The sequence below is a fragment of the Bacillus rossius genome, chromosome 16 (assembly GCF_032445375.1).
Source record: "Bacillus rossius redtenbacheri isolate Brsri chromosome 16, Brsri_v3, whole genome shotgun sequence".
In the NCBI taxonomy this organism is placed as follows: domain Eukaryota; kingdom Metazoa; phylum Arthropoda; class Insecta; order Phasmatodea; family Bacillidae; genus Bacillus; species Bacillus rossius.
Genome location: NC_086343.1, coordinates 9347203 through 9359865, shown reverse-complemented (window position 1 = coordinate 9359865; position 12663 = coordinate 9347203). Strand labels below are relative to the sequence as shown.

Below are 12663 nucleotides of genomic sequence, written 5' to 3'. Positions count from 1 at the left end.
AACCAACAAGAAATGCCTGTTAGTAACAACTTGTGATCACAAGTGCTCATTTCATACAGTGGTTACTTACAAGACCTGCACCTTTGTGAAACGGGCCCCAGAGAAGCAGCGGACGCCAAAGCCTGCCGGGACTCACCACTGTCGTACAACTCACATATCCTCAGCTCGGCCATCTTGGTGTGCGTGACGTCCTTGTGCGAGGCGAGGAACAGCACCACCTCGCGCTTCTCGTTCTTGATGGGCACGATGTCCAGCAGGCACCAGAACGGGGTCGCTGGAGACAACGGCGGACATGCACGGGTCGCGAAAACACGACACAAACAACGACAAAAAACAACAACCACAACCACATAACACAAATAAAAGAATAACGACAACAAAGAAAAAACGACACAAACAACGACAAAAAACAACAACCACAACCACATCACACAAATAAAAGAATAACGACAACAAAGAAAAAACGACACAAACAACTACAAAAACAACAACAAAAACCACATAACACAAAAAACACAGATAAAAGAATAACGACAACAAAGAAAAAACGACACAAACAACGACAAAAACAACAAAAACCACATAACACAAAAAACACAAATAAAAGGATAACGACATCAAAGGAAAAAAACAACAAAACACGAAAACAATGACAATAAAACAACAATGACCAAAATAAAATACAAAACACCACCATAAACAACAAAACAAAATCAACGAATCCAGCAAACGACATGACCACATAAAAATCTAAAACAAATAAAATAACAAAAAACAACAAAATGACAGAATCACAAAAAACTATGACAGTAATAACAACTACAAAAATAAAAACAAAAAAACAACATAAAAACGACAAAAAAACCAACAACAAAGACAGCAGCTTTCTTCGACCAACCAACATACGGTCGGAGATACACCCATGATCATTTCGCGGATCCGTTGGGCAACAAAGAAGACTCGAAAGAACGTACACACCTATTCACGTTATTGATTTGACTACAATGGTCTTGACACATCCCTTGGCGACCCTGAACCAATAAAAAACAAGGACTTGGTTTTATTTTTAGATTTACTGGGGAATATTTTATTGCCGGTACTTTGTAAACTAGAAATTTTTTTTATAACTTTGGCTTTCGGGTCGGAGCAGCGCCGTGCTGTTGTAGTTCAACAAACCTTTTTGCTGCGCCTTTACAGCCAGCATCGTCAAGTGTAACGATCGCTGTAAAACATATTTGTAAATTTTGAAATTTGGAGCTAAACTAATATTTTAATTGCAAAAAAAAAAAAATCGGCAAGTGTTCAAGCTGGAGGGTATACAAAAAAATAAGAATTTTTGTTTTCGAAATACATTACATCAACAACAAGGGGCTTGAACAGTTACATTATCATTCTCAATATGCCTAACTGCCTTTGTAAAGCATGACTCATTGTCAACGTTCCGCCTGAGCCGAGCGTGCAAGAACCGGCCAACCACCGTGCGAGAAACATTTTCTATGATATCAAACAGGTTAAGGCGAGCTTTTTTTTAAAGCAGAAATTTAACAAATTTGATATGACGTTATCACTAGTGACCTGCAAAATTCGCGGTTTGGATGACCTTCAGGATAGACTGCACATACCCCTGTACACTCGGGCAAATAACGCAAATGTTCATTGGCTGCCCGACTTGTAAGTCGTCTCAGCTGGTTTGTCTGTGATTCGATCCTTCTTTGGTTGAGGGTTTATAACTGGTTGAGATTCGTCCAGTTGAACAGTAAGCCAACATAGAAAAATTATCTAAGAGGTATATATATATATATATATATATATATATATATATATATGTGTGTGTGTGTTGTTTGAATTCTAGCCTATCACCGAATGAATCCGCGAATTTTTGCAGGTCTCTAGTTATCACGTAAAATTATCGTCCGTAAACAGACTTTACAGACAAAACCCCCTCCCCCTTTTTTTTAGCACTTGTGCGGCTTCAACAAAAACACAAAAAAAACCACAAATAAAAGAATAACGACAACAAAGAAAAAAACAACAAAACACAAAAACAATGACAATAAAACATCAATGACCAAAAATAAAATACAAAACACCACCGTAAACAACAAAACAAAAAACAACGAATCCAGTAAACTGCATAACCACATAACAAAAATAGAAAACAAATGAAATAAAAGCCAAGATTTTTTTTCCTAACCTAACTAAAAACTAAGTGTATTTTGTTTGGGAGGGTCTGGGTTAGGGAAGACTCTAGGTGCGTCCCAGGCCGAAGCCTTTACGCCTATTCATGCTGGGTTTAAGCCATGCAGACAAGGGAGCATGCATCGTGTGCTTGTTCGGGGATTGGCCAGCCATGGCTGCGATTGGCGCCATGACTAACTCCCTTTCTTAATACTAGACTATAACTAGATAAGTTGGGCCCAGGTAAAACCTCCATAGACAGAGGGAAAACCCTGGGCACTTTCACGCGGGATGCAAAATTTCATGCATTAATTACGAGCAGGTTGGTTACAGGAACAGAAGGATGGTTCAGGAAGAAGAGTTGGTCAGAGTAGAAAGAGTCTACCATGCGGGGGTTGGGCGCTTGGACGATTGTGTCCGCTTGTGGTGTTTAGGGGCACTGGTTTTTTGGGGGCGACTTAGTCGTTTCCCCCCAGCTGCCAGCCAGCTGAATAAAAACCGAGGCTTCCGCGACGAACGCAACAGAGGTGTGCGTGCGAGGTCTCACCATTCTTCTTGTAGAAGATGACCTCCAGCTTGAGCTCGGTCTTGCACTCCAAGGCCTTCTCGATCTGCGCCTTGTGGTCGTCGGCGGTGTCCGGGCCGTACAGGAACTTGCACGCGCAGCCCTTCTGCATGATCTGCGCGCGCGCGAACCCCGTCAGCTCGCAGAAGCCGTCCGAGCAGTACACGATGGGGTACAGCGTCGGCACCTGCGCGTTGCCCAGCACGAAGTTGCTGTCTGCAACAGCGAGGGGCGGGACCGGGTCGTTACCACAACGTCCGAAATACCGTAACGCCGGATGTAAATTTGACCACAACGCCGAAATACCATAACGCCGAATGTCAAAATTGACCACAACGCCGAAATACCATAACGCCGAATGTCAAATTTGACCACAACGCCGAAATACCATAACGCCGAATGTCAAAATTGACCACAACGCCGAAATACCATAACGTCGAATGTCAAATTTGACCACAACGCCGAAATACCATAACGCCGAATGTCAAAATTGACCACAACGCCGAAATACCATAACGTCGAATGTCAAATTTGACCACAACGCCGAAATACCATAACGCCGAATGTCAAAATTGACCACAACGCCGACAGCTAGAAAACTTGCTGTGTACCACAACGCCGAAATAACAACTGAATGAATTTGTGTGTGTTTCTTAAATGTACCTTAAAGACGAAATACCACAATCAAACCTAACCTTACCTAACCTAGCGTAATATAACCTAACCTAACTTAATCCACCCTATCCTATCCTATCCTAGCCTAACCTAGTCTAACCTAACCTAACCTAACCTTTGTGGGAGTCCTGCAATGACATTTTTCGGCGTTAGTGTATTTCGGCGTTGTGGTATTTCGGCGTTGTGGTGGGTCAGAGTGGCTCAGTGGCAGAGTGGCACATGTAATTTTTTTTTACCACTTTATCCTTTTAAAATATTCTTTCACATTTGAGTTATTTTTTTTTAATATCATTCTACAAACCTCCACCCCCATCCAAATAATATAGTTTTTTTTTTAACTGTGATTACCACATACGGATCGCTATACATGTTTTTTTTATTATAATTGTTATATTTTATCAAGAAAATTGACATATTTTTGACGTGAGAACGTCTAATAAATCGATGAACGCCGGCTGCACACACGAAACAGTGTCCCGTTACGCACATTGTTACGTTACGCTGTGTTCCGTTACGCTGTCGGCGAGTGCAGTAATAACAGGTTCTGTTACATTTGACTAAAAAAAATTATGGTGATTCATATAATTGATGATAGATATTTGATTATAGTTTATTTATATGAAAAATTGTTCATAATTATATTTAAACTTTATAGCTAAACGCCAGTTTTTAAAATTATTACAAGTCATCTACACGTGAACTGTTTCGTCGACTGTTTATAAAGTGAAGTGAAAAGTTAATGTGGTATTCATTGCTTATTACAACAATTTCGGCAATAAATGTTAATTATTCTTGCATTTTAAAAAACTGATTACTAGTATAATTTCAAGTATTTATTCTTTTATTATTAAAATAAAAATGATTCAATTTTATTCATAAAGTATGCAATCATTTCATCAATGTTTTGTTATGACGTTGTCACGTCCGTATCTATCGTCCGTAAACCGACTTTACAGACAACCAATTTTTTTTTTACCACTTTATCCTTTAGAAACATTCTTTCACATTTAAGTTATTATTTTTTAAATATCATTCTACAAACCTCCACCCACATCCAAATAATATAGTTTTCTTACTGTGATTACCACATACGGATCGCTATACATGTTTTTTTTTAAAATTATAGTTGTTATATTTTATCAAACAAATTGACAATTTTTTTGTCTAATTCGAGTAACTTTCAAAGATAAGTGAATTGGAATTTGATATCCCATTAAAAACCAAAGAAAAAAATGTTAAGTAACTATCTTTGATTTACATCATTAGGCCTATTCTCGATTTGGAAATACTACCTACATTTAAAACCAAGAAGGTTTTTTTTAGCATATGATATAAATTTAACGGTATTTAAAGTTTCAGGGCATACTAGTCCATAAATATTGATAGCAGATCTTTTCAAACAACTGTAATACAGTGACTGGCGGCCATCTGCAAGAGAAGCTTATCGCTCTATTAGTTGGGACTGGAAAAATTCGCGTATTCACTCCAGGATAGACTCCACGATCCTATGCACACCCGGGCAAACGTCACCTGTTCATTGGCTGCTGACTTGTGAGGCGTCTGAATTGGGAGACTCGTGATTCGATACTGCTTCAACTGAGGGTCTATAGTTGGCCCACAGTCCTCCAGGTTAACAGTGAACCAATAGCAGGAGTTGCACAAAGGTACAATTATTTGCATTTCAGCATATCGCTAAATGAATCCGCGAATTTTTCCGGTCTCTATATATTAGGCAGCCCCAGAATCTGATCATTGACGAAGGCTCTAACACCCTCCCGATCAAACAACAGGGAGTGATCCCTAACAGTTCTGTTTTAAATAAGCTCTGGAATGTATATAAAGCGAACTGGAAGTTTCTCCCACCCTACCCTGATAGTGGCGTATACGTGGGAGGGGAATGTGAGAATTGCCGGGCGTAGGTAGGAACAATCTGCTCCATTAGGCAGGGTCATTCGGGATTCTACTTTATTGCTTCCGCGCTGGATGGCTGAGATTGGTGTGCTGACAGTAGACATGTTTCGTAATTAGAGACCGGAAAAATTCGCGGATTCATTCCGCGATATGCTGAAATGCAAATAATTGTACCTTTATGCAACTTCTGCTATTGGTTCACTGTTAACCTGGATGACTATGGGCCAATTATAGACCCTCAGTCAAAGCAGTATCGAATCACGAGTCACCCAATTGAGACCCCTTACGAGTCAGTATAACCAATGAACAGGTGACGTTTGCCCGAGTGTGCACAGGATCGTGGAGTCTATCCTGGAGGTCGTTGAATACGCGAATTTTTCCAGTCCCTATTCATAACCAATGTTGCACTACCAACCACTAAACACAGAATATGCTACAAAGTCATTAACACATGACTGGTTTGGAAATCTTTATCGCGAAAAGTACATGGCCCTAGAAATGTATTGTTTGGAAAATTTTCTGGAAAAAGTATAACCATGTATTTTACCCTGAAAATGTTATTTTTTTCCAGTCCCAAACAATGATTTACATACTTTAAGATAGGTTGATAAACTTGGAAAATAGTAAAATATTTATATACTGTAGTCTGTCCATGTGTATATAGAATTTAGCTATTATCCTCTAGTATGAACTTATCATACCACTTGTAAAATATTATATTACAATTATATTAATGTGCAGGTAAAAATATTTAAAAAAAGGTGGTATAACACTGTGGAGTATGCCCGTATGTACACATATATAGCACATAGTCTTTCTTTACCACACAATGGCTCACTTATTTTTTTATTTGTTTACATGTGTATAAAATGGTTCATAAAATTCAATGTGTGTCTTTCTAAACATATAAGTTTCCCCTTAGCTTTGTGAACTTTGGTTCGTGCCATCCACCACAGGTGGGAGTGCCGCGTGGTTACTCATTCCCATTCTATGCGTTAATTCCGTTCCATTATAAAACATTACCCTTACCAAATGCCATGGGGCAGGCATTATTCGCGGAAAAAAAAATCTTAACGCCTAATAGACTGCAAAAAAGGCGTACCCGCACCCGTGGTTTGTTACTTGTGATTGGCGGCCGTCTTCGAGAGAAGTCGTTGTCTTATTTGACCGCGCCATTCAGGACTCGTTTGCTTCCGCGCTGAATTACTGCCGATTGGTAGAGACCGGAAAAATTCGCGTATTCATTTCACGATATGCTAGAATCCAAACAACTGTACCTTTATATTGCTTCTGCGATTGGCTTACAGTTTATCTGGAGGACTTTGAGCCAATGGAAAACCTTCAACCAAAAGAGTATCGAATCGCAAGCGTCCCAGTTTACAGGTGTCACGAGTCAATAGCCAATGAGCAGGTGGCATTTGCCTGAGTGTGTAGAGGGTTGTGCAGTCTATCCTAGAGGTCATCGAAAGCGCGAATTTTCCCGGTCTCTACCGATTGGTTATTGAAACGAACGACATAGATTGTAAAGAAACTCACCCAATCACGAAACACAGGACGATGCTACAGTGTTTCTAGCTTTCGGCTGGTCTCGGAATCTTTTCGCGATATATGATGCATGCCCCTACAAATGCCGTAAACCTAGAGCTTAGATTTTTACACTCTGAAAAAAAAATATTTACGGTATTTTTTTTGTAGCTGTGTACCCACAACTCCTCTGCTATACAGCCCCCCCCCCCCCAGGGGGAACGTAAATTCTAAAACAAGAAGGAGGGGGTAAAACGCGATGGCCAAGCCGCGCTGACGCCCTGCAATTTCGGCGAAGAGCTCAACGAGCGAAGACGAGGGAGGACGCCTGTGTTTGTGTGTATACGCTCGCTCTCCGATTTGCTATTCTCTCGTCGCCCGGGACAAAGCAAGATGGCCCGCCACTCCAAACAGACGTGCCTGCTTCGTCCTCGTACCGGCGGGGAGAGGTGCGATAAATCCGGAAGAGCGCCCGGAGGAAAAAAAAAAAGACGGAAAGGGGTACAAGAAGGGGGGGAGAGGTTCACATGGCAGTACCTCCCAGGTTCCTCGCTGCTAGACAGACAGAGAGAGAGAGAGAGAGAGAGAGTGTGTGTGTGTGTGTGTTGGTAGGACTGAATTATGCATGACGGCGCGTTCTCCGCGGGAGTGAGCAGGTGATAGTCTGCGCTCAACCCACACACACTGTCCCGGATACCGATCGACGGGCAACAAGTGAGGCGCTTCCCCGCCGGCGATCTCGGCACCCTTTCCTACCTGCCTGAAGCACAGCACCGCTTCCGAGACCACAACAATCAACGTATTACTAGAGACCTGTAAAATTCGCGATTTCAAATCCCTAAAGGATGGACTCCATGGTCCTCTATGCACTCTTGCAAATTACATCTGCTGATTGGTTACCGACTCGTAAGATTTGTTGACTGGAATGATTGTGATTCGCTAATTCTTCTGTTAAAGATTTTTCATTGGCCCAGAGTCATTCAGGTAAACTGTGGCCCAATCACTGAAGTAAAATAATGTCAAAAGTATTTGGACTCTATCCTATCACCAAATGAATCTGCGAATTTTACAGGTGTCTACGTATTACTAGAGACCGGAAAAATTCGCGTTTTCATTTACTTTCAGGATGGACTCTAAACGCCTCTGAAACCTCTGAGAAATGTCGTCTATTCATTGGCTGCAGATTTGTGAGACGTCTCAACTTGGTAGTCTCTGGATTGATACTTCTTGGTTGAGGGTCTCTCACTGGCTCAGAGTCCTTCCCGTACACTGATAACGAATAGCAAAATCCATCACGGAGGAGAAGTTGTTTGAATTCTAGCCAAACCCGAAATGAATCCGCGAATTCTTCCGGTCTCTACGTATTACTTAATCATACAGCACAATTAATTACATTTCACCACTACCCCCCGTATAATAGCTAAGGGCCACGCATTTTTCGCGAAAAGATTCCGAGAGTAGCTGGAAGTTAAAACAGCGTAGTATCGTCCGTGTTTCGTGATTGTGTTAGGTTCTTTCAAATACGTGCCTACTGTTACAACGCCAGTCACAGTAATTCAGTGCGGAAGCAAACGCGTCCTAAGTGGCTCGGTAAAAAAAAAAAAAAAAAGCAACGACTTCTCTCGCAGACGGCCGCCAATCACCAGGAAGAAACCACTGGTGCGGGTATAGTTAGTTGCAGTCTAATAGGCGTTCAGATTTTTTTTCCCGCCAAAAATGCCTGCCTCTAATAATAACATTTCAATAATTAATATCATTTTTTCTTGTGAGTCCGTTTTTTTTTTCTCGCGTGAAAACGTCTTTTCGCTCGTTATAATGATAGTCGGTCAAACTTTCTTGTGTGACAAAGTTCCGTCAGATTTGAATCGCTAATAACTACGAGACTAATTAACGCGTCAACAGTTGGTTTGAGCCCACAACGGACAGATCATGTCCGCAGGTGTTTGTCGCAGTTTTGCTATCATAAAGTATCATTTGGCACAACAATACGTTTAGTTATGTCCCCTAATTTTTTTTACGAAGGTGACTATACATGGGTTTATGTTCATACACGTGGGTCCGCCATCTTCCTATGAAAATTTCGTTGCATGGTGCGCGCGCATCGCCTAAAAAAGTATAACTAAAAAAAATAGTGCGTGGAGTCCCTCCGCGCGGAAGAAGTGAAACTTCGTAAAGTGGAAATGAAAATAGGAAGGGGGTAGAAATTGATTTTTAGTGAAATCATATTGTATCAAATCAAACTAAAAAAACAAGTAAATAAAATAATGAATATTATATATTAAAATAGAACAATAAAATAGAACAAGTACGTATTTCAGCTAACTGTTAACACTGTTAACTTCGCTGCATATCAAGAATACCACGCGCATGTGCTTGGAATATTGGACGCTACTCGTTGCTAACGCTCGCGCTGGCCTGTAACAGGTATACTACGCGCATGCGTTCGAGTGCCACGCATTCACTCGCGCTCTGTCTCTTTCTATTCCCCCTCCCCAGGAGCGTTTAACGTTTAACGCAACAGTGCTTTCATACCCCCTCCATGGTAGCGTTAAACTTTTAACGCAACCTTGTTGGAAGTCGCATTAGAAGTTTCACTTCAAAAACGTTCCAGGCAAAATATTTTGGCAACGGAAGTATCTCGAGGATACCCATCCGTCTCTCGGTAACGTTTGCCACGTTTCGACTCTTGGGACGTATTCAGGTTCGATACCCGCGGTGGGAGGCGAGTGGTCTGTACCCTACATTGTAACGTAATAACAATTCATTAAAATGTATAAATTTGGAATGAGAATTTTGGATGTATATTTTTTCCTGTTGGATTACATCATGATAATCATCTGATAATACTTTTTTTTTAAATTATTTCCAGGCAGTCATTATTGAAAGACACCATGTTGGTTTCAATTGGTTATGTCAACATTTTTTTATAACATTCAGTATTAAAATTGTTTCTATTAAAATTGTTTCTCTTTAGAGTGCTACAAATAGTTTCTTCTGCAAAATAATAATTTGTGTTGAGCACTGAATTATTTATTTGTCAGAATGAGTACAACTGTGAGAATACTGTCAATATAGGCCTATATCAATTTATGGTGTTAAAAAAATCAACAAGCAGTAAAATTTACAAATATATTTTATAAATCTTACTAAAACTAAAATATGGTATGAAAATACGATTTTAATGATAAAAAACCGGGTAGTATTAATCTGGCAACAGTGGTCGCCATTTACTCTGTACTGCAATCCAAGCGCGAGACATACTATAGTTAGAGACCGGAATAATTCGCGGATTCATTTCGTGATAGTCTAGAATCCAAAAACGTTTGCCCTTTTGCTGCATCAGTGATTGGGCCACAGTTTAACTGAATGATACTCGACCAATGAAAAACCTTTAACAAAAGAAGTATCGAATCACTAGCGTCCCAGTTAACAGGTGTCACGAGTCAGTAGCCAATGAGCAAATGTAATTTTCCCGCGTGCATAGAGGATCATGCAGTATATCCTACAGGTCATTGAAATCGCGAATTTTTCCGGTCTCTAACTATAGCTGAATTTTCGATCTTGATTGAATATTACCAATTTCCCAGCCCTGTGCTTCAAGACGATGGATAATGTAATGTAAGCGGTTATCAAGATATCTGCTAGGTAAAAGTTTGGTAACTGAGTGTAGAGGATTAAATTACTTGCTCTTACTAAGAACGCTGGATAAAAATATTTCAGGGATCTAAGTATGTTTAGAAATTTCTTTATACATTTAGGGGTTATCAGTTATTGTTCTTTGAACGTGAAATTATCAGGATCATATTGGAATTACAAACACCCTTCAACACCGTTTTTAAGTCCATAGAAATAATACATTTGGTACTGCAACGAGTCTGTGTACTCTGTTTACGAAGGCACACAAAACTCTCAAGTCGGCGTAATTTCTACGAACAACAATTGTTATTTGTAACAACGAAAGACGCTTAGTTTATTCGAGGTTCATTATTCGTCGAGAAGTTCGTAAATTTACTGGAAGTGATATTTTGCAATCTCGCACATCTTTACTTTTATGCCTTCTTAAATTTCTTCGGCTGCGCTAAGTTTTTTTTTTTTACGGCGTACCAGTTCGCAGATGGTATTCACTTTATTTCCCGTAAAACGTTTCTTTATCGACATCCAGGTTCCTCTTCTTGCCGGTCTCGAGAAATGTGTGGCCGAGTTGCCGTCTCCTTTACTGGCGTTTCCGCAAATGTTAAGAAGAAAAAAAACAGGCCACATCGCTGGTTTATTATTTTTTCCTCCCCTCATTCTACTACCGCCGTTCTTTCAGCGCGCACGAAAGGGTGCAAAACTGTTTACATTGTGCGCGCGAACAAAAGAATGGTTCTGAAAATTCACCGGTCACTTTTTTTTTCCCCACTTCAATTAATATCGAGTATTATTGATGTGTAAACATCTTAGCTCTCGGGACACGGCATTTGGTCCGAGTTATGTCGTGAATGGAGCGATAGTCGAACGAACGGAAATGTGTCATCAGTAGAGACCTGCGAAATTCGCGGTTTCGATGGCCTTCAGGATAGACTGCACACACCCCTGTACACTCGGGCAAATAACGCAAGTTCATTGGCGGCCGACTTGTAAGTCGTCTCAGCTGGTTTGTCTGTGATTCGATCCTTCTTTGCTTGAGGGTTTATAACTGGTTGAGATTCGTCCAGATGAACTGTAAGCCAATAGCAAAATTATCTAAGAGGTATATGTGTTTGAATTCTAGCCTATCACCGAATGAAAACGCGAATTTTTCCGGTCTCTATAGATTATCTATTAACAATGACGAGAAAATTAAACAAATTCCACATGGCCACCTGGGCAAACATACTGTGTGCCGGGCTTCAGAAGAAACCGCGTGCTTTGAAAACTAATCAAGGTCTGTTTACGACAAGCATTCAAGAATACGCTGAGGGAAGATGAGTATCTCCGTTTCCGTATGCATTTCGTTTTAATACTTCTTTTTGGGAGAGTGAAAAGGGCTATAACGCGTATTTTCAGAATAATTTTTAGACACGAAACGCCGAGGAAATATACTTGAAAGCACTCAAGGGCCTTGCATTACATCTTTTATCTTCATTTCTCCGCCATATATAATGTTATGGTTACCGCTGAAACCTTTTAGGTGGCCTATGCACGATGAGAAGACTGCGTGTCGCTTAGAGGCGATAACGCGCTAGAAGCACCAGCGAGCCCACGCACTTAACCATTCTTCGTCACTAACACCAATACACTCCTGACTAGGCGGGCCCCTTAAAGAATCTTCCAACAACGACACTGAATTTTTTTAGTAGAGGCCCGAAAATTGCGCAGGTTCGTTTGATGTAAATATAAAATTCACAGTCCTATTTATACTCCACCCTCACTCACATGCTTCACTATTGGCTGATTTCTTAGTGTAGAACCTCCCCTTCGTTGGAGTGGCTCGACGTGATTGGTCTCTCTTCTGCCTGGTCGTAGTCGATTGATCCGCAGTTGTAGAAAGGAGTAGTGTAACAATTTTGCGAAAGAACCATCAAGGCAATGCAAGGTTATACATGTTTGCAGAGTACTTTTCAACAAAACGAATCCACGAAATTTCCAGGTCTCTTAATTATTAGTAGAGATACGGAGATTTCGTGCATTCATTTAGTCGCAGGTACGCACGTACTGTGTCCATGATTGGACCGCAGTTATCTGTGCACGCCCCTCTACGACCATGAGCCAACGAAGCCCAGCCAGGAGAGAAGTAAGCGAATCAGGCAGTGCCAATTAACAAGGATAAAAATATTCTCTCTAAGAAA

The 12663-nt window shown here is 40.7% G+C and overlaps 1 protein-coding gene across 1 annotated transcript in view; it reads right to left on the bottom strand.

Moving 5' to 3' along the window:
• The window catches only part of LOC134540304 (potassium voltage-gated channel subfamily H member 8), a 252636-nt gene that overhangs the window by 95664 nt on the left and 144309 nt on the right, over positions 1 to 12663 (bottom strand). The window contains exons 3-4 of the mRNA XM_063382963.1: positions 2726 to 2959; positions 137 to 274 (exon numbers count right to left, since the gene is read on the bottom strand). Coding sequence (XP_063239033.1) covers positions 137 to 274; positions 2726 to 2959 — 372 coding nt within the window. The remainder of the gene's footprint in view (positions 1 to 136; positions 275 to 2725; positions 2960 to 12663) is intronic.